This window comes from Oncorhynchus masou, chromosome 8 (genome assembly GCF_036934945.1).
Source record: "Oncorhynchus masou masou isolate Uvic2021 chromosome 8, UVic_Omas_1.1, whole genome shotgun sequence".
Classification (NCBI taxonomy): domain Eukaryota; kingdom Metazoa; phylum Chordata; class Actinopteri; order Salmoniformes; family Salmonidae; genus Oncorhynchus; species Oncorhynchus masou.
The window spans coordinates 15,293,819-15,316,513 of NC_088219.1; the positions used below are offsets into that span (position 1 = coordinate 15,293,819).

At 45.0% G+C, this 22,695-nt stretch overlaps 1 protein-coding gene across 4 annotated transcripts in view; it reads right to left on the reverse strand.

The window, feature by feature from the left end:
- Window positions 1-2,302: 2,302 nt before the first annotated feature.
- The window catches only part of brd8a (bromodomain containing 8a), a 48,151-nt gene continuing 27,758 nt past the window's right edge, over window positions 2,303-22,695 (reverse strand). For 3 of the 4 annotated variants that reach the window (XM_064971589.1, XM_064971587.1, XM_064971591.1), the window contains 8 exons: window positions 15,830-16,277; window positions 15,650-15,687; window positions 15,262-15,518; window positions 15,088-15,180; window positions 14,906-14,974; window positions 7,506-7,788; window positions 4,403-4,447; window positions 2,303-3,001 (listed from right to left, as the gene is read on the reverse strand). In XM_064971589.1, coding sequence (XP_064827661.1) covers window positions 2,942-3,001; window positions 4,403-4,447; window positions 7,506-7,788; window positions 14,906-14,974; window positions 15,088-15,180; window positions 15,262-15,518; window positions 15,650-15,687; window positions 15,830-16,277 — 1,293 coding nt within the window. In that variant the 3' untranslated portion in view covers window positions 2,303-2,941. The remainder of the gene's footprint in view (window positions 3,002-4,402; window positions 4,448-7,505; window positions 7,789-14,905; window positions 14,975-15,087; window positions 15,181-15,261; window positions 15,519-15,649; window positions 15,688-15,829; window positions 16,278-22,695) is intronic. The other variant, XM_064971588.1, reaches the window with a different exon arrangement.

Below are 22,695 nucleotides of genomic sequence, written 5' to 3' on the forward strand. Positions count from 1 at the left end.
CAGTATAAAAAGCAGTTTGCAAGTTCTGGAAAGCTTTTGTAAGAGACGAGGCACAACAGTAAATAACAGTATCATCAGCATAAAAATGAAGTTGCCCATTTTGGAATCTTTTGTCTAAATCGTTTATATATATATAGTGAATAAGAGAGGACCAAGTACAGAGCCTTGGGGCACACCATTAAAGACAGACAATTTAACATCAATTTGAGTGCACTGAGTTCTATCAGACAGATAGTTAGCAAACCATTCAACTGCATGCTCTGAAAGACCTACACTCGACAATCTCTGCCTTAGTATAGCATGATCAACTGTATCAAAAGCCTTCAGAGATCAATAGAAAGTGAGACACAGTGCTGTTTTTTGTCAAGGGCTTCAGTGATATCATCTAAAACCTTCATGGCTGCTGTAATTGTGCTATGCTTCCTCCTGAAGCCCGGTTGGTACATTGATAAAATAGAGTTCGTAAATAAAAACTATTTTAGCTGTTGACTCAAAGGGTTTCAAGTATTTTCACCAGGGGTGACAGCTTTGAGATTGGCCTATAATTATTTAAAGGAGTTGGCTCTCAACCTTTTAAAAGTGGTAGGACAAATGCTGATTTCCAGATTTGAGGAATTTCTTTACATTCCAGGGTTAGATTGAACAGATATGTAAGTGGTTCAGCTATGAAATCAGCTGCCAGATTTAAAAAGCAGGGATCCGAAAGATCAGGACCTGCAGGCTTTCTCTGATCTAAGGATTTCAGGGCTTTATGTACCACCTGCACTGAGAATGGCAAAAAGCTAAAGGTTTGACCAGCTCTCACTGGTTCATCCACACAGGGCTGTACAGAGAGAGAGGACACTGAATCAAACAGCCTACAAGATGATACAGTGTTTGTTTTCATTTACATTGGAGAACAGCAGGCTTATATTTTGGGTTCTGATGGGGTACAACAGTTAAGCTTAGTTTCTGCAACTGGATCCTGGAACTCCTGACGGGCCGCCCCCAGGTGGTGAGGGTAGGTAGCAACACATCTGCCACGCTGATTCTCAACACTGGAGCTCCCCAGGGGTGCGTGGGAGGAGGGAGGAGGTCAGAGAACTGGCCGGGTGGTGCCAGAATAACAACCTATCCCTCAACGTAACCAAGACCAAGGGGATGATTGTGGACTACAGGAAAAGGAGCACCGAGCACATCCCCATTCCCATCGACGGGGCTGTAGTGGTGCAGGTTGAGAGCTTAAAATTCCTTGGTGTCCACATCAACAACAAACTAGAATGGTCCAAACACACCAAGACAGTTGGGCACGACAAAGCCTATTCCTCCTCAGGAAACTAAAAAGATTTGGCATGGGTCCTGAGATCTTCAAAAGGTTCTACAACATAGAGAGTATCCTGACCGGTTGCATCACTGCCTGGTACGGCAATTGCTCGGCCTCCAACCGCAAGGCAGTTCAGAGGGTAGTGCATACAGCCCAGTACATCACTGGGGCAAAGCTGCCTGCCATCCAGGACCTCTACACCAGGAGGTGTCAGAGGAAGGCCTTGAAAATTGTCAAAGACCCCAGCCACCCCAGTCATAGACTGTTCTCTCTACTACCACATGGCAAGCGGTACCGGAGTGCCAAGTCTATGACAAAAAGGCTTCTCAACAGTTTTTACCCCCAAACTATAAGACTCCTGAACAGGTAACCAAATGGCTACCTGGACTATTTGCATTGTGTGCCCCCCCCCCCCCCCCCCCAACCACTCTTTTACGCTGCTGCTACTGTCTATCTTATATGCATAGTTACTTTAACTATACATTCATGTACATACTACCTCAATTGGCCCGACCAACCAGTGCTTCCACACATTGGCTAACCAGGATATCTGCATTGTGTCCCACCACCTGCCAACCCCTTTTTACACTACTGCTACGCTCTGTTCATCATATATGCAGTCACTTGAACCATACCCACATGTACATACTACCTCAATAAGCCTGACTAACCGGTGTCTGTATATAGCCTCACTACTTTTATAGCCTCGCTACTTTTATTTTCAAATGTTTTTTTACTGTTGTTTTATTTCTTGACTTACCTACACACACACACACTTTTTTTCTCTCCGCACTATTGGTTAGAGCCTGTAAGTAAGCATTTCACTGTTGTATTCGCACACGTGACAAATAACCTTTGATTTGATTTTAGGCATTTAAGTTATTTTTCAAGAATCAATAGATATCATTAATTTAAGTCCAAAAATGGACATGTCAACTAAGGATTATAGCTTCTTTTTTTTAAATCACACACTACTTGCTTTGAGTTGGAGAACCACAATCTTGCGACAAATATTTATTGGGTCACCATATGTACACAAGGGACATGCCTGTACAATACTATACAGAGGACTTCAAAACAATTGACATACACAATGCAAGGTCTATATGTTTTCTGTTGACACATTCAGAAGTTGGGGAATAAGTGATTCTCAGTGCTGGGTTTGAGTTTAGAGCTGAGAAGATAACCCGGAAATGATCGACACCGACTGAACCGACCACTTATCGTGGACTTTTTGCTGATGTCTTTCATTACGATAAGAAGCCTATACTGGAGAAATGTGAAGTTTGAAATGAAATGAGTCTGCTAATATGGGTGATAGTTAAATTGAACAATTGATAGCTACAACATTCAAAGTACTAGTAGTTAAGGTAATAAAGAACTGCTGCACATTAATGTTATAAACGTATTCTATTTATCATGATATGGATTTTTGTCTATCGCCCAGCTCTCGTTGCGTTCTCTAAACTGCAATTCAGGAATGGCTCTCAGCGAGACACGCCATGTCCAATTGAAGTGACAGGACATGGAACGACATTGACCCCGACTGTGGTGTCCTTCGTTAGCGTAATCAAGTGGGACATGACCATGGAGGACACCAATCAGACGTTTTCCAGTCTTCAGCTGCTTCCCTACGGCTTATTTCTTCATCTTCAGGTCGGCTTCTATGGCACAACGGCGCCCCCTGGTGCCCCCATCCTGTATAGATGGGCACAGAGAAGAGATGGGTTAACTCTGGCCCAAAGCAACCAGAAGCTTGAAAAACTAGCCATCACCCTGGAAAACACAGTCGTTCACACCTGTAACCTGGACACTGGATGGACTGGCCATCATACTTTTGTGTTTGTAAATTAAAGGAAACATGGTTCCTGGAGCAGCAGGTAGCCTAGTGGTTAGAGCGTTGGACTTGTAACTGAAAGGTTGCAAGATCAAATCCCAGAGCTGACAAGATAAAAATCTGTTGTTCTGCCCCTGAAAAAGGCAGTTAATGCACTGTTCCTAGGCTGACATTGAGAATAGGAATTTGTTCTTTATTTAACCAGGCAAGTCAGTTAAGGTAACTTTTAAAAAACATTTAGATTCAATGCAAATTACAAACCAAAATGCTTGTGTGCATGAAAGTGAGCCAATTTGTGTGTTGTTGTTTTTGCTATATGCCTGCATGTGTGTGTAGGAGCGAGTGAGAGAGAGAGGGGGAAGTGTAAGAAATGAAAATACTACCCACTGGGCACAGATGTCTGTTCCACATTGGCTCAACATAACTTCATTGAAATGATGTTGAAAAAGTTGATTCAAGCAGTGTGCTTCTACACCTGCATTGCTTGCTGTTTGGGGTATTAGGCTGGGTTTCTGTACAGCCCTTTGATATATCAGCTGATCTAAGAAGGGCTATATAAATGGATTTGATTTGTGTGACCTAGGCCCAGAATGTGAATACCTCAGCTGTAGTCTGCCCGGTCATAAGCTGCAGAATGTGAATACCTCAGCTGTAGTCTGACAGGTCATAAGCTGCAGAATGTGAATACCCCAGCTGTAGTCTGACAGGTCATAAACTGCAGAATGTGAATACCCCAGCTGTAGTCTGACAGGTCATAAGCTGCAGAATGTGAATACCTCAGCTGTAGTCTGACAGGTCATAAGCTGCAGAATGTGAATACCCCAGCTGTAGTCTGACAGGTCATAAACTGCAGAATGTGAATACCCCAGCTGTAGTCTGACAGGTCATAAGCTGCAGAATGTGAATACTCCAGCTGTAGTCTGACAGGTCATAAGCTGCAGAATGTGAATACCTCAGCTGTAGTCTGACAGGTCATAAGCTGCAGAATGTGAATACCCCAGCTGTAGTCTGACAGGTCATAAGCTGCAGAATGTGAATACCCCAGCTGTAGTCTGACAGGTCATAAGCTGCAGAATGTGAATACCCCAGCTGTAGTCTGACAGGTCATAAACTGCAGAATGTGAATACCCCAGCTGTAGTCTGACAGGTCATAAGCTGCAGAATGTGAATACCCCAGCTGTAGTCTGACAGGTCATAAGCTGCAGAATGTGAATACCCCAGCTGTAGCCTGACAGGTCATAAACTGCAGACCGGGTACTTACAAAGAGAGAGAGAAGGAAGGCAGGAGAGGCCATGGGGACACTGTCCTGTGAGAGGACAAAGGATACAGTCAGAAAGAGGGATCAAAGACACAGCCACACAGAAAACAAGGAAAGAAGAGGAGCAGTGGAGCACCCATCCCGAAAACAGAGAACTACATACACCAACTTAAAAAGATACAGACCCATCCAAGAGAGGGTATAAAATAAATGCACACCACCACTCATGGACACTATAAATACTGTATACGATATAACCCTGTGGGCAAACATAGAGCAGCAGGTACAGAACCCATCTCACAGGAGTGGTTCAAGAACTGAGGCTACTTCTTTTCTTAAAACAGGTGGGAAAACAATTCCTCACTTGGATTATGAAGAGATTGTTGGAGCCATTTTTTGTGATTAACCAAATCGAAACATCCCAGTGAAAATATGTACCATGTGACCAAATATGACATTTTGTAGCATAGCAAAATTCAAATACTACAATACAAATTAGATCTGTCCCGCTAAATCGAAAATAGATTGTCTCCCTAAACCATGACCTTCTTTCCTGCTATCTACCAGCCAGAGCTAGAGAAACTGGAGAGGAACACAAGGTTGGAGTGTTGCCATGGCTGTCTTCACATACATTATATAACAAGCTGAGGTACACACACAAAATACACGCGCACACAAACTCACACAAATACACAAAAAGCCAACAGACACAAAGGCTGTGAAAGGATGGACAAGAAAGTGTGTGTGCGTGTGTCAGGTTTGCATCAGATTGAGAGTTGTGAGAAATTTAACTGCGTGGACTCACAGTGATCTTTGTCTCACGTTGTTCCTAAACTCAGCAAAAAAAGAAACATCCTCTCACTGTCAACTGCGTTTATTTTCAGCAAACTTAACATGTGTAAATATTTGTATGAACATAAGATTCAACAACTGAGACATAAACTGAACAAGTACCACAGACAGAACGACAGATTTGTACCTTGTCAGCTCGGGGGTGTGAACTTGCAACCTTCCGGTTACTAGTCCAACGCTCTAACCACTAGGCTACGCTGCCGTGTGATGGAATGCTGTGTGCTTTTTATTTAAGTAATGTGTTCAGGAATTGTAAATGTGTCTAATAAGCTATAAGTTTGTTAATGAATATTTATATTTTGTGTTTTTAAGTTATCATTTTAGTTTTACTTGGTGTCTAAGATATATTATTATGGGTTTGTGGTTTTTCACTTAAGCAGTAGTAGCTCTGAGGCACTAAAACCCTGTTGTGAACATCCAGGATTCATTCCAAATGGCACTGTTCCCTATATAGGGAACTACATTTTAGGGAATAGGATGCTATTTGGGACAGATTCATTTTTTGTCCCTGAACAAAGGGGGTGGTCAAAATCAAAGTGACAGTCAGTATCTGGTGTGGCCACCAGCTGCATTAAGTACTGCAGTGCACCTCCTCCTCATGGACTGCACCAGATTTGCCAGTTCTTGCTGTAAGATGTTACCCCACTCTTCCAACAAGGCATCTGCAAGTTCCCGGACATTTCTGGGGGGAATGGCCCTAGCCCTCATCCTCCGATCCAACAGGTCCCAGACGTGCTCAATGGGATTGAGATCCAGGCTCTTTGCTGGCCATGGCAGAACACTGACATTCCTGTCTTGCAGGAAATCACGTACTGAATGAGCAGTATGGCTGGTGGCATTGTCATGCTGGAGGGTAATGTCAGGATGAGCCTGCAGGAAGGGTAACACATGAGGGAGGAGAATGTCTTCCCTGTAACGCGAAGCGTTGAGATTGCATGCAATGACAACAAGCTCAGTCCAATGATGCTGAGACACATCGCCCCAGACCATGACGCACCCTCCACCTCCAAATCGATCCCGCTCCAGAGTACAGGCCTCTGTGTAACGCTCATTCCTTCGATGATAAACGCGAATCAGACCATCACCCCTGGTGATACAAAGCGGCAACTCCTCAGTGCCTTACAACAGGCTGACAAGCCCTCAGTCCAGCCTCTCTCAGCCTATTGCGGACAGTCTGAGCACCGATGGAGTGATTGTGCATTCCTGGTGTAACTCGGGCAGTTGTTGTTGCCAACCTGTACCTGTCCCGCAGGTGTGATGTTCGGATGTACCGATCCTGTGCCTGGTGTTGTTACACGTGGTCTGCCACTGCGAGGACGATCAGCTGTCCATCCTGTCTCCCTGTAGCGCTGTCTTAGGCGTCTCACAGTACAGACATTGCAATTCATTTCCCTGGCCACATTGCAGTCCTCATGCCTCCTTGCAGAATGCCTAATGCACGTTCACTCAGATGAGCAGGGACAGTGGGCATCTTTCTTTTGGTGTTTTTCAGTCAGTAGAAAGGCCTCTTTAGTGTCCTAAGTTTTCCTAACTGTAACCTTAATTGCCAACCGTCTGTAAGCTGTTAGTGTCTTAACGAGCGTTCCACAGGTGCATGTTCATTAATTGTTTATGGTTCATTGAACAAGCATGGGAAACATTGTTTAAACCCTTTACAATGAAGATCTGTGAAGTTATTTGGATTCTACGAATTATCTCTGAAAGACAGGGTCCTGAAAAAGGGACGTTTCTTTTTTTGCTGAGTTTATATATGCACAGGTATGGGAGCAGTGCATGTGCTTCAACTATTTTGTGTCATTGTCTGTGATGCAATTCAACAGTATTACCAGACATACATCTGAGGGAGTCGGGTTCCTATCTACTATCATGAGTTGAACACCATCCAAGCCCATGAAGCCAACCAACCGCATGGTCTCCATCCATGACAACTCATAGTGGAGAATAGTGAAGGATATCAATGGGGAAATGGATAAAATGAACAGTGAAGCACAGATCATGTATTAAGAAAACACCATGGCTGACGTACATGTGCCCCATATAAAATCTAGGACACTGTGTTTTGCTGCCTGCCAATGGTAAGAGACCTGTGCCCTTTCCTTTCCTCTGAGGTTAAACGGACCCCTAATCTGGCTCTCCTTGCATCCCCAAATCCTAACCTTCCTTTCCTCTCCTGGACTCTCCATTCTCCTCCACTCTCTCCTCTCATTCTTATCTATAGACCCACTACCCCGTGCCGTCCCAATGAGCAGAACACCTTGTCCGAGGGGTCCTGCTTGCGGGTGCTCTCCCGGCCCCTCAGGCTTTTGGCGCTGACGCCAGACTCGGAGGTCTGCATGATGAGCTGTGTGGCCAGGAACTGCTGGATCTGCTCCAGGACGTCCCTCTGCATCTCCAGGGCCATGTGGAACACGTCGTGGTCACAGCTGTTGTACATCACCGCGTTCTGGAACATCAGCATGATGTCCCGCTGGAACTCTGCCGTGGTGCGGATCAGACCGGTCTCAATGCTCTTCTTAATGGTGGACAGGTCCATGGGCCTGGGGTGGAGGAGAGAGGGGGCGGAGGAGAGAGAGGGGTGGAGGAGAGAGGGGGCGGAGGAGAGAGAGGGGCGGAGGAGAGAGAGGGGCGGAGGAGAGAGAGGGGCGGAGGAGAGAGAGGGGCAGAGGAGGGAGGGGGCGGAGGAGAGAGGGGCGGAGGAGAGAGAGGGGCGGAGGAGAGAGAGGGGCGGAGGAGAGAGAGAGAGGGCGGAGGAGAGAGAGGGGCGGAGGGAGGGAGGGGGCGGAGGAGAGAGGGGGGGGGAGAGAGAGGGGCAGAGGAGAGAGAGGGGGTGGAGGAGGGAGGGGGGCGGAGGAGAGAGAGGGGGCGGAGGAGAGAGAGGGGGTGGAGGAGGGAGGGGGGCGGAGGAGGGAGAGGGGGCGGAGGAGAGAGAGGGGGGAGGAGGGAGGGGGGGGCGGAGGAGAGAGAGGGGTGGAGGAGAGAGGGGGTGGGGGAGAGAGGGGCAGAGGAGAGAGAGGGGTGGAGGAGGGAGGGGGCGGAGGAGAGAGAGGGCGGAGGAGAGAGAGGGGCAGAGGAGAGAGGGGGCGGAGGAGAGGGGGGTGGAGGAGGGAGGGGGGCGGAGGAGGGAGAGGGGTGGAGGAGAGGGGGCAGAGGAGAGAGAGGGGCGGCGGAGGAGAGAGGGGTGGAGGAGAGAGAGGGGCGGAGGAGAGAGAGAGGGCGGAGGGAGGAGAGAGGGGTGGAGGAGAGAGAGGGGCAGAGGAGAGAGAGGGGCGGAGGAGGGAGGGGGCGGAGGAGAGAGGGGGGGAGGGAGGGAGAGAGCGGAGGAGAGAGAGGGGGCGGAGGAGAGAGAGGGGTGGAGGAGAGAGAGGGGTGGAGGAGAGAGAGGGGTGGAGGAGAGGGGCAGAGGAGAGAGAGGGGCGGAGGAGAGAGGGCGGAGGAGAGAGGGGGGCGGAGGAGGAGAGGGGCGGAGGAGAGAGAGGGGTGGAGGAGAGGGGGGCGGAGGAGAGAGGGGGTGGAGGAGAGAGAGGGGGCAGAGGAGAGAGAGGGTGGAGGAGGGAGGGGCGGAGGAGAGAGGGGGGCGGAGGAGAGAGAGTTGAAGAGGAGGAGAGGGGCGGAGGAGAGAGAGGGGCGGAGGAGAGAGGGGTGGAGGAGAGAGGGGGTGGAGGAGAGGGGCAGAGGAGAGAGGGGCGGAGGAGGGAGGGGGCGGAGGAGGGAGAGGGGTGGAGGAGAGAGAGGGGTGGGGGAGAGAGAGGGGCAGAGGAGAGAGGGGTGGAGGAGGGAGGGGGCGGAGGAGAGAGAGGGGCGGAGGAGAGAGAGGGGCAGAGGAGAGAGAGGGGCGGAGGAGAGAGAGGGGTGGAGGAGGGAGGGGGGCGGAGGAGGGAGAGGGGTGGAGGAGAGGGGCAGAGGAGAGAGAGGGGCGGAGGAGAGAGGGGTGGAGGAGAGAGAGGGGCGGAGGAGAGAGAGGGGCGGAGGAGAGAGAGGGGTGGAGGAGAGAGAGGGGCAGAGGAGAGAGAGGGGCGGAGGAGGGAGGGGGCGGAGGAGAGAGGGGGCGGAGGGAGAGAGAGTTGCGGAGGAGAGAGGGGGCGGAGAGAGAGAGGGCGGAGGAGAGAGAGGGGTGGAGGAGAGAGAGAGGAGAGAGAGGGGTGGAGGAGGGGGCAGAGGAGAGAGAGGGGGCGGAGGAGAGAGGGGCGGAGGAGAGGGGCAGAGGAGAGAGAGGGGCGGAGGAGGGAGGGGGGGAGGAGGGAGAGGGCGGAGGAGAGAGAGGGGGTGGAGGAGAGAGAGGGGCGGAGGAGAGAGAGGGGTGGAGGAGAGAGAGGGGCAGAGGAGAGAGGGGTGGAGGAGGGAGGGGAGGGAGAGGGTTGCGGAGGAGGAGAGTGCGGAGGAGAGAGAGGGGCGGAGGAGAGAGAGGGGCGGAGGAGAGAGAGGGGTGGAGGAGAGAGAGGGGTGGAGGAGAGGGGCAGAGGAGAGAGAGGGGCGGAGGAGAGAGGGGTGGAGGGGAGGGGGCGGAGGAGAGAGGGCGGAGGAGAGGGGGGAGGAGAGAGAGGGGCGGAGGAGAGAGAGGGGCGGAGGAGAGAGGGAGAGAGAGGGGGAGGAGAGAGAGGGGGTGGAGGAGAGAGAGAGGAGAGAGGGGGCGGAGGAGAGGAGGGGCGGAGGAGAGAGAGGGGGCGGAGGAGGAGGGAGGGGGGCGGAGGAGGGAGAGGGGTGGAGGAGGGAGGGGGGCGGAGGAGAGAGAGGGGCAGAGGAGAGAGAGGGGTCGGAGGAGAGAGAGGGGCAGAGGAGAGAGAGGGGCGGAGGAGAGAGAGGGGGCGGAGGAGAGAGAGGGGCGGAGGAGAGAGAGGGGCGGAGGAGAGAGAGGGGCGGAGGAGAGAGAGGGGCGGAGGAGAGAGAGGGGGCGGAGGGAGAGAGAGGGGCGGAGGAGAGAGGGGTGGAGGGAGGGGGCAGAGGAGAGAGAGGGGCAGAGGGAGAGAGAGGGGCGGAGGAGGGGGAGGGGCGGAGGAGAGAGAGGGGTGGAGGAGAGGGGCAGAGGAGAGAGAGGGGCGGAGGAGAGAGAGGTGGAAGAGGGAGGGGGCGGAGGAGAGAGGGGGAGGAGGAGGGAGGGGGCGGAGGAGAGAGGGGGCGGAGGAGAGGGGGGCGGAGGAGGGAGGGGGCGGAGGAGAGAGGGGGGCGGAGGAGAGAGGGGGTGGAGGAGGGAGGGGGCGGAGGAGAGAGGTGGGCGGAGGAGAGAGGTGGGCGGAGGAGAGAGAGGGGTGGAGGAGAGAGGGGGGTGGAGGGGAGAGGAGTGTGGTCAGGTTGTCCGACAGATAGACTGAATGGGAAGGCCAAGCCAGCAAAGAAAGCACCTGTTCCCTGTGTCAGTAGTCAGTGTTGACCTGTTCCCTGTGTCAGTAGTCAGTGTTTACCTGTTCCCTGTGTCAGTAGTCAGTGCTTATCTGTTCCCTGTGTCAGTAGTCAGTGCTTATCTGTTCCCTGTGTCAGTAGTCAGTGCTTATCTGTTCCCTGTGTCAGTAGTCAGTGCTTATCTGTTCCCTGTGTCAGTAGTCAGTGTTTACCTGTTTCCTGTGTCAGTAGTCAGTGTTTACCTGTTCCCTGTGTCAGTAGTCAGTGTTTACCTGTTCCCTGTGTCAGTGGTCAGTGCTTACCTGTTCCCTGTGTCAGTGGTCAGTGTTTACCTGTTCCCTGTGTCAGTGTTTACCTGTTCCCTATGTCAGTGTTTACCTGTTCCCTATGTCAGTGGTCAGTGTTTACCTGTTCCCTGTGTCAGTGGTCAGTGTTTACCTGTTCCCTATGTCAGTGGTCAGTGTTTACCTGTTCCCTATGTCAGTGGTCAGTGTTTACCTGTTCCCTGTGTCAGTGGTCAGTGTTTACCTGTTCCCTGTGTCAGTGGTCAGTGTTTACCTGTTCCCTGTGTCAGTGGTCAGTGTTTACCTGTTCCCTGTGCCAGTGGTCAGTGTTTACCTGTTCCCTGTGTCAGTGGTCAGTGTTTACCTGTTCCCTGTGTCAGTGGTCAGTGTTTACCTGTTCCCTGTGTCAGTGGTCAGTGTTTACCTGTTCCCTATGTCAGTGTTTACCTGTTCCCTATGTCAGTGTTTACCTGTTCCCTATGTCAGTGGTCAGTGTTTACCTGTTCCCTGTGTCAGTGGTCAGTGTTTACCTGTTCCCTATGTCAGTGTTTACCTGTTCCCTATGTCAGTGTTTACCTGTTCCCTATGTCAGTGGTCAGTGTTTACCTGTTCCCTGTGTGTTTAGTGTCAGTGGTCAGTGTTACCTGTTCCCTGTGTCAGTGGTCAGTTTACCTGTTCCCTGTGTCAGTGGTCAGTGTTTACCTGTTCCCTGTGTCAGTGGTCAGTGTTTACCTGTTCCCTGTGTCAGTGTGTCAGTGTTTACCTGTTCCCTATGTCAGTGGTCAGTGTTTACCTGTTCCCTGTGTCAGTGGTCAGTGTTTACCTGTTCCCTGTGTCAGTGGTCAGTGTTTACCTGTTCCCTGTGCCAGTGGTCAGTGTTTACCTGTTCCCTGTGTCAGTGGGCAGTGTTTACCTGTTCCCTGTGTCAGTGGTCAGTGTTTACCTGTTCCCTATGTCAGTGCTTACCTGTTCCCTATGTCAGTGTTTACCTGTTCCCTCAGTGGTCAGTGTTTACCTGTTCCCTGTGTCAGTGGTCAGTGTTTACCTGTTCCCTATGTCAGTGGTCAGTGTTTACCTGTTCCCTATGTCAGTGGTCAGTGTTTACCTGTTCCCTATGTCAGTGGTCAGTGTTTACCTGTTCCCTGTCAGTGGTCAGTGTTTACCTGTTCCCTGTGTCAGTCAGTGTTTACCTGTTCCCTATGTCAGTGTTCCCTATGTTACCTGTTCCCTATGTCAGTGGTCAGTGTTTACCTGTTCCCTATGTCAGTGTTTACCTGTTCCCTATGTCAGTGTTTACCTGTTCCCTATGTCAGTGTTTACCTGTTCCCTATGTCAGTGGTCAGTGTTTACCTGTTCCCTGTGTCAGTGGTCAGTGTTTACCTGTTCCCTGTGTCAGTGGTCAGTGTTTACCTGTTCCCTGTGTCAGTGGTCAGTGTTTACCTGTTCCCTGTGTCAGTGGTCAGTGTTTACCTGTTCCCTGTGTCAGTGGTCAGTGTTTACCTGTTCCCTGTGTCAGTGGTCAGTGTTTACCTGTTCCCTGTGTCAGTGGTCAGTGTTTACCTGTTCCCTGTGTCAGTGGTCAGTGTTTACCTGTTCCCTGTGGTCAGTGGTCAGTGTTTACCTGTTCCCTGTGTCAGTGGTCAGTTTTACCTGTTCCCTGTGTCAGTGGTCAGTGTTTACCTGTTCCCTGTGTCAGTGGTCAGTGTTTACCTGTTCCCTGTGTCAGTGGTCAGTGTTTACCTGTTCCCTGTGTCAGTGGTCAGTGTTTACCTGTTCCCTGTGTCAGTGGTCAGTGTTTACCTGTTCCCTGTGTCAGTGGTCAGTGTTTACCTGTTCCCTGTGTCAGTGGTCAGTGTTTACCTGTTCCCTGTGTCAGTGGTCAGTGTTTACCTGTTCCCTATGTCAGTGGTCAGTGTTTACCTGTTCCCTGTGTCAGTGGTCAGTGTTTACCTGTTCCCTGTGTCAGTGGTCAGTGTTTACCTGTTCCCTGTGTCAGTGGTCAGTGTTTACCTGTTCCCTGTGTCAGTGGGCAGTGTTTACCTGTTCCCTGTGTCAGTGGTCAGTGTTTACCTGTTCCCTATGTCAGTGCTTACCTGTTCCCTATGTCAGTGTTTACCTGTTCCCTATGTCAGTGGTCAGTGTTTACCTGTTCCCTGTGTCAGTGGTCAGTGTTTACCTGTTCCCTATGTCAGTGGTCAGTGTTTACCTGTTCCCTATGTCAGTGGTCAGTGTTTACCTGTTCCCTATGTCAGTGGTCAGTGTTTACCTGTTCCCTGTGTCAGTGGTCAGTGTTTACCTGTTCCCTATGTCAGTGGTCAGTGTTTACCTGTTCCCTCAGTGTTTACCTGTTCCCTATGTCAGTGGTCAGTGTTTACCTGTTCCCTATGTCAGTGGTCAGTGTTTACCTGTTCCCTGTGTCAGTGGTCAGTGTTTACCTGTTCCCTGTGTCAGTGGTCAGTGTTTACCTGTTCCCTGTGTCAGTGGTCAGTGTTTACCTGTTCCCTGTGTCAGTGGTCAGTGTTTACCTGTTCCCTATGTCAGTGCTTACCTGTTCCCTATGTCAGTGTTTACCTGTTCCCTATGTCAGTGGTCAGTGTTTACCTGTTCCCTGTGTCAGTGGTCAGTGTTTACCTGTTCCCTATGTCAGTGGTCAGTGTTTACCTGTTCCCTATGTCAGTGTTTACCTGTTCCCTGTGTCAGTGGTCAGTGTTTACCTGTTCCCTATGTCAGTGTTTACCTGTTCCCTGTGTCAGTGGTCAGTGTTTACCTGTTCCCTGTGTCAGTGGTCAGTGTTTACCTGTTCCCTATGTCAGTGCTTACCTGTTCCCTATGTCAGTGTTTACCTGTTCCCTATGTCAGTGGTCAGTGTTTACCTGTTCCCTGTGTGGTCAGTGTTTACCTGTTCCCTATGTCAGTGGTCAGTGTTTACCTGTTCCCTATGTCAGTGTTTACCTGTTCCCTGTGTCAGTGGTCAGTGTTTACCTGTTCCCTATGTCAGTGGTCAGTGTTTACCTGTTCCCTATGTCAGTGTTTACCTGTTCCCTGTGTCAGTGGTCAGTGTTTACCTGTTCCCTATGTCAGTGGTCAGTGTTTACCTGTTCCCTATGTCAGTGGTCAGTGTTTACCTGTTCCCTATGTCAGTGGTCAGTGTTTACCTGTTCCCTGTGTCAGTGGTCAGTGTTTACCTGTTCCAGTGGTCAGTGTTCCCTGGTCATGTCAGTGTTTACCTGTTCCCTATGTCAGTGGTCAGTACCTGTTCCCTGTGTCAGTGGTCAGTGTTTACCTGTTCCCTGTGTCAGTGGTCAGTGTTTACCTGTTCCCTATGTCAGTGGTCAGTTTTACCTGTTCCCTATGTCAGTGTTTACCTGTTCCCTATGTCAGTGGTCAGTGTTTATGTCAGTTCCCTGTGTCAGTGGTCAGTGTTTACCTGTTCCCTATGTCAGTGGTCAGTGTTTACCTGTTCCCTATGTCAGTGTTTACCTGTTCCCTGTGTCAGTGGTCAGTGTTTACCTGTTCCCTATGTCAGTGGTCAGTGTTTACCTGTTCCCTATGTCAGTGTTTACCTGTTCCCTGTGTCAGTGGTCAGTGTTTACCTGTTCCCTATGTCAGTGGTCAGTGTTTACCTGTTCCCTATGTCAGTGGTCAGTGTTTACCTGTTCCCTATGTCAGTGGTCAGTGTTTACCTGTTCCCTGTGTCAGTGGTCAGTGTTTACCTGTTCCCTATGTCAGTGGTCAGTGTTTACCTGTTCCCTATGTCAGTGGTCAGTGTTTACCTGTTCCCTATGTCAGTGGTCAGTGTTTACCTGTTCCCTATGTCAGTGGTCAGTGTTTACCTGTTCCCTATGTCAGTGGTCAGTGTTTACCTGTTCCCTGTGTCAGTGGTCAGTGTTTACCTGTTCCCTATGTCAGTGGTCAGTGTTTACCTGTTCCCTATGTCAGTGGTCAGTGTTTACCTGTTCCCTGTGTCAGTGGTCAGTGTTTACTTGTTCCCTATGTCAGTGGTCAGTGTTTACTTGTTCCCTATGTCAGTGCTTACCTGTGAACAATACTGTGGTACCCCGGGGCAATGTCATCAGTCACAGGCTGCAGGAATACATTAGCATACCTGCATCAGGAACACAGCAAATATATCACTTTCAAAAGCTGAAATGAGAGGCCTGGAGCATGGTGCAGGCAGGATCCTGTTATAGCCCGGGGTTCCATGAGTGACATTCTTACCTATGATTGGCAGCTGCACGCCATACCAGCATGATGGCTTTTTTCCAGATCTTCTGAGCCTGTCTGGCCTCCTGGTCCTCACTGCACATTGAACTGAATAGACAGAGAAAAGGAGAAAGGGAGTTTTGACCAGATATAGACATGCTTGGTGGTGTGTGTGTGTGTGTGACTCACAACTGGGAGGAGGCAGGGCTGCTGGGGATAGAGTCTGCAGTGGTGTGGAGCTGCAGAGAGGAGGAGGCTGTGTGCAGACTGTAACCATCCTCACTCTCACTGGCTGGAGGTTCCAGCTCGGTCTCCCCCTCTGCCTCAGACAGGTAGGCCTCTGCTCCGTCCCCCTCCTCATCCCCCCCATCCCCATCCAGGCCCTCTTTAGTCTCTGAGGCACTCCCCTCATCTCCATCGCTCACCCCCTCTTCCTCCTTCACGTCCTACACAGGTTCAGAGAGAGAGGGCGAGAGAGTGAGTTGGATATATCTACAGTGGATTTCAGGTTCTAACACAAGGACAACAGGTATCAGCAGCACAAGCCTGTTCTCTCCTCAGTGAGGGCGAGGTGTACCTTGGAATGTCTTCTTGTCATGGGGCCATCCTCGGAGTCTGAGGGAGATAGAGAAAAGAGAAACAGGAAGTGATGATGAGAACAGATGGCAAACATGTTTACTCAAGAGCTTGTGCCCAAGGCAGGTGTCTGGGCCTCTGTGTATGACTGTCAGTCTGATGTGCCAGGGCTATGAGTGACCTGCATATGGGGTGTCAGCTCCTTGCTGCGTCCACTCTTCACTCTCACACCTGATGGTGGCATGGGGAGAGACTGGGCTTCCCTCCCCATCAGCCCCGCCCATGGCCCCAGGCTGCAGACGAGCCCCAATAGCCTGGCTGTGCTCCAGCATCATAGACGAGCAGGAGGAGGAAGGAAGGCCACTGATGCCCAGGGGGTGTGGGTACCCTGATGGACAGTTGTCCTGGCTGTCACATGCAGAGGTCCCACCCCTTAACTGCATGACCTCCCTCTTCATCTCCAGACTGCCAGCGAGGGAGGAGAGGTGTGAGGCCCCAGAAGGGTCACACTCAGGAGACTTGAAGGGCCCCGGCTCCCAATGGCCAGACAGGGCATGGCCTGTCTCCTCACACAGGGACAGAGCAGCCTCCACTGCAGCCGCATCCAAAGCCTCAGTATTCTCATCACCCTGTAGGATGACAGGTCACAGCTTGTCACTTTAAAGACACCTCAGGAAAACCTATTCAATCTACTGTTATTGAGGAGAGGAGGCTGATATCACTATGGCTTTATAGGCAGAACAGTTGAGTATCATTCCGTTGCTGTGTTCGAATACTCATACTAACCGCACTAACCATACTATTTGTGACGTAAATTGAGTATGTAGTATGCTTATTGGTCATAGTATGGATATAGTTAGTATTGATATAGTCAGTATGCTTATTGGTCATAGTATGGATATAGTTCGTATGGATATAGTTAGTATGGATATAGTTAGTATGCTTATTGGTCATAGTATGGATATAGTTAGTATGGATATAGTTAGTATGCTTATTGGTCATAGTATGGATATAGTTAGTATGCTTATTGGTCATAGTATGGATATAGTTAGTATGGATATAGTTAGTATGCTTATTGGTCATAGTATGGATATAGTTAGTATGGATATAGTTAGTATGCTTATTGGTCATAGTATGGATATAGTTAGTATGCTTATTGGTCATAGTATGGATATAGTTAGTATGCTTATTGGTTATAGTATAGATATAGTTAGTATGCTTATTGGTCATAGTATGGATATAGTTAGTATGCTTATTGGTTATAGTATAGATATACTTAGTATGCTTATTGGACATAGTATGGATATAGTCAGTATGGATATAGTCAGTATGCTTATTGGTCATAGTATGGATACAGTTAGTATGCTTATTGGTTATAGTATGGATAGAGTTAGTATGGATATAGTTAGAATGCTTATTGGTTATAGTATGGATATAGTTAGTATGGATATAGTTAGAAAGCTTATTGGTCAGAGTATGGATATAGTTAGTATGCTTATTGCTTATAGTATGGATATAGTTAGTATGGATATAGTTAGTATGCTTATTGGTCATAGTTAGTATGGATATAGTTAGTATGTATGGTCATAGTATGGATATAGTTATGCTTATTGGTCATAGTATGGATATAGTTAGTATGGATATAGTTAGTATGCTTATTGGTCATAGTATGGATATAGTTAGTATGCTTATTGGTCATAGTATGGATATAGTTAGTATGGATATAGTTAGTATGCTATGGATATAGTTAGTATGCTATTGGTCATATATGGATATAGTTAGTATGTTATTGGTCATAGTATGGATATAGTTATATGCTTATTGTAGTATGGATATAGTTAGTATGGTTAGTCATATATGGATATAGTTAGTATGCTTATTGGTCATAGTATGGATGTTAGTATGCTTATTGGTCATAGTATGGATATAGTTAGTATGGATATAGTTAGTATGCTTATTGGTCATAGTATGGATATAGTTAGTATATTGGTCATATGGATATAGTTAGTATGGATATAGTTAGTATGCTTATTGGTCATATGGATATAGTTAGTATGGATATAGTTAGTATGGATATGTTAGTATGGATATAGTTAGTATGCTTATTGGTCATAGTATGGATATAGTTAGTATGCTTATTGGTCATAGTATGGATATAGTTAGTATGGATATAGTTAGTATGCTTATTGGTCATAGTATGGATATAGTTAGTATGCTTATTGGTCATTATGGATATAGTTAGTATGGATATAGTTAGTATGCTTATTGGTCATAGTATGGATATAGTTAGTATGCTTATTGGTCATAGTATGGATATAGTTATATAGGTCATAGTATGGATATAGTTAGTATGCTTATTGGTCATAGTATGGATATAGTCAGTATGCTTATTGGTCATAGTATGGATATAGTTAGTATGGATATAGTTAGTATGCTTATTGGTCATAGTATGGATATAGTTAGTATGCTTATTGGTCATAGTATGGATATAGTTAGTATGCTTATTGGTCATAGTATGGATATAGTTAGTATGCTTATTGGTCATAGTATGGATATAGTTAGTATGCTTATTGGTCATAGTATGGATATAGTTAGTATGCTTATTGGTCATAGTATGGATATAGTTAGTATGCTTATTGGTCATAGTATAGATATAGTCAGTATGCTTATTGGTCATAGTATGGATATAGTTAGTATGCTTATTGGTCATAGTATGGATATAGTTAGTATGGATATAGTTAGTATGCTTATTGGTCATAGTATGGATATAGTTAGTATGGATATAGTTAGAATGCTTATTGGTCATAGTATGGATATAGTTAGTATGGATATAGTAAGTATGCTTATTGGTCATAGTATGGATATAGTTAGTATGCTTATTGGTCATAGTATGGATATAGTTAGTATGGATATAGTTAGTATGGATATAGTCAGTATGCTTATTGGTCATAGTATGGATATAGTTAGTATGGATATAGTTAGTATGCTTATTGGTCATAGTATGGATATAGTTAGTATGGATATAGTTAGTATGCTTATTGGTCATAGTATGGATATAGTCAGTATGGATATAGTCAGTATGCTTATTGGTTATAGTATGGATATAGTTAGTATGGATATAGTCAGTATGCTTATTGGTCATAGTATGGATAGAGTTAATATGGATATAGTTAGTATGCTTATTGGTCATAGTATGGATATAGTTAGTATGCTTATTGGTCATAGTATGGATATAGTTAGTATGGATATAGTCAGTATGCTTATTGGTCATAGTATGGATAGAGTTAATATGGATATAGTTAGTATGGATATAGTTAGTATGGATATAGTTAGTATGCTTATTGGTCATAGTATGGATATAGTTAGTATGGATATAGTTAGAATGCTTATTGGTCATAGTATGGATATAGTTAGTATGGATATAGTCAGTATGCTTATTGGTCATAGTATGGATAGAGTTAATATGGATATAGTTAGTATGGATATAGTTAGTATGGATATAGTTAGTATGCTTATTGGTCATAGCATGGATATAGTTAGTATGGATATAGTTAGAATGCTTATTGGTCATAGTATGGATATAGTTAGTATGGATATAGTAAGTATGCTTATTGGTCATAGTATGGATATAGTTAGTATGCTTATTGGTCATAGTATGGATATAGTTAGTATGCTTATTGGTTACAATATGGATAGAGTTAGAATGCTTATTGGTCATAGTATGGATATAGTTAGTATGGATATAGTCAGTATGCTTATTGGTCATAGTATGGATATAGTTAGTATGGATATAGTTAGTATGGATATAGTTAGTATGCTTATTGGTCATAGTATGGATATAGTTAGTATGGATATAGTTAGTATGGATATAGTTAGTATGCTTATTGGTCATAGTATGGATATAGTTAGTATGGATATAGTTAGTATGCTTATTGGTCATAGTATGGATATAGTTAGTATGGATATAGTTAGTATGCTTATTGGTCATAGTATGGATATAGTTAGTATGGATATAGTTAGTATGCTTATTGGTTATAGTATGGATATAGTTAGTATGCTTATTGGTCATAGTATGGATATAGTTAGTATGCTTATTGGTCATAGTATGGATATAGTTAGTATGCTTATTGGTCATAGTATGGATATAGTTAGTATGGATAGTTAGTATGCTTATTGGTCATAGTATGGATATAGTTAGTATGGATATAGTTAGTATGCTTATTGGTCATAGTATGGATATAGTTAGTATGCTTATTGGTTATAGTATAGATATAGTTAGTATGCTTATTGGTTATAGTATGGATATAGTTAGTATGCTTATTGGACATAGTATGGATATGGTCAGTATGGATATAGTCAGTATGCTTATTGGTCATAGTATGGATATAGTTAGTATGCTTATTGGTTATAGTATGGATAGAGTTAGTATGGATATAGTTAGAATGCTTATTGGTTATAGTATGGATATAGTTAGTATGGATATAGTTAGAAAGCTTATTGGTCAGAGTATGGATATAGTTAGTATGCTTATTGGTTATAGTATGGATATAGTTAGTATGGATATAGTTAGTATGCTTATTGGTCATAGTTAGTATGGATATAGTTAGTATGCTTATTGGTCATAGTATGGATATAGTTAGTATGCTTATTGGTCATAGTATGGATATAGTTAGTATGGATATAGTTAGTATGCTTATTGGTCATAGTATGGATATAGTTAGTATGGATATAGTTAGTATGCTTATTGGTCATAGTATGGATATAGTTATTATGCTTATTGGTCATAGTATGGATATAGTTAGTATGGATATAGTTAGTATGGATATAGTTAGTATGCTTATTGGTCATAGTATGGATATAGTTAGTATGCTTATTGGTCATAGTATGGATATATATAAAAATATAAAATATATCCCATTTAGCAGACGCTTTTGTCCAAAGCGACTTACAAGTCGGCTGGGGCCACTATTTTACATATGGGTGGTCCCATAGTATGGCGTTGCATGGATGATATAGTTAGTATGCTTATTGGTCATAGTATGGATATAGTTAGTATGGATATAGTTAGTATGCTTATTGGTCATAGTATGGATATAGTTAGTATGGATATAGTTAGTATGCTTATTGGTCATAGTATGGATATAGTTAGTATGCTTATTGGTCATAGTATGGATATAGTTAGTATGGATATAGTTAGTATGCTTATTGGTCATAGTATGGATATAGTTAGTATGGATATAGTTAGTATGCTTATTGGTCATAGTATGGATATAGTTAGTATGCTTATTGGTCATAGTATGGATATAGTTAGTATGGATATAGTTAGTATGCTTATTGGTCATAGTAGGGATATAGTTAGTATGCTTATTGGTCATAGTATGGATATAGTCAGTATGCTTATTGTCATAGTATGGATATAGTTAGTATGCTTATTGGTCATAGTATGGATATAGTTAGTATGGATATAGTTAGTATGCTTATTGGTCATAGTATGGATATAGTTAGTATGGATATAGTTAGTATGCTTATTGGTCATAGTATGGATATAGTTAGTATGGATATAGTTAGTATGCTTATTGGTCATAGTATGGATATAGTTAGTATGCTTATTGGTCATAGTATGGATATAGTTAGTATGGATATAGTTAGTATGCTTATTGGTCATAGTATGGATATAGTTAGTATGGATATAGTTAGTATGCTTATTGGTCATAGTATGGATATAGTTAGTATGGATATAGTTAGTATGCTTATTGGTCATAGTATGGATATAGTTAGTATGCTTATTGGTCATAGTATGGATATAGTTAGTATGGATATAGTTAGTATGCTTATTGGTCATAGTATGGATATAGTTAGTATGCTTATTGGTCATAGTATGGATATAGTCAGTATGCTTATTGGTCATAGTATGGATATAGTTAGTATGCTTATTGGTCATAGTATGGATATAGTTAGTATGGATATAGTTAGTATGCTTATTGGTCATAGTATGGATATAGTTAGTATGGATATAGTTAGTATGCTTATTGGTCATAGTATGGATATAGTTAGTATGGATATAGTTAGTATGCTTATTGGTCATAGTATGGATATAGTTAGTATGGATATAGTTAGTATGGATATAGTTAGTATGCTTATTGGTCATAGTATGGATATAGTTAGTATGGATATAGTTAGTATGCTTATTGGTCATAGTATGGATATAGTTAGTATGCTTATTGGTCATAGTATGGATATAGTTAGTATGGATATAGTTAGTATGCTTATTGGTCATAGTATGGATATAGTTAGTATGGATATAGTTATATGCTTATTGGTCATAGTATGGATATAGTTAGTATGCTTATTGGTTATAGTATGGATATAGTTAGTATGCTTATTGGTCATAGTATGGATATAGTTAGTATGCTTATTGGTCATAGTATGGATATAGTTAGTATGCTTATTGGTCATAGTATGGATATAGTTAGTATGGATATAGTTAGTATGCTTATTGGTCATAGTATGGATATAGTTAGTATGGATATAGTTAGTATGCTTATTGGTCATAGTATGGATATAGTTAGTATGCTTATTTGTTATAGTATAGATATAGTTAGTATGCTTATTGGTCATAGTATGGATATAGTTAGTATGCTTATTGGTTATAGTATAGATATAGTTAGTATGCTTATTGGACATAGTATGGATATAGTCAGTATGGATATAGTCAGTATGCTTATTGGTCATAGTATGGATATAGTTAGTATGCTTATTGGTTATAGTATGGATAGAGTTAGTATGGATATAGTTAGAATGCTTATTGGTTATAGTATGGATATAGTTAGTATGGATATAGTTAGAAAGCTTATTGGTCAGAGTATGGATATAGTTAGTATGCTTATTGGTTATAGTATGGATATAGTTAGTATGGATATAGTTAGTATGCTTATTGGTCATAGTATGGATATAGTTAGTATGCTTATTGGTCATAGTATGGATATAGTTAGTATGCTTATTGGTCATAGTATGGATATAGTTAGTATGGATATAGTTAGTATGCTT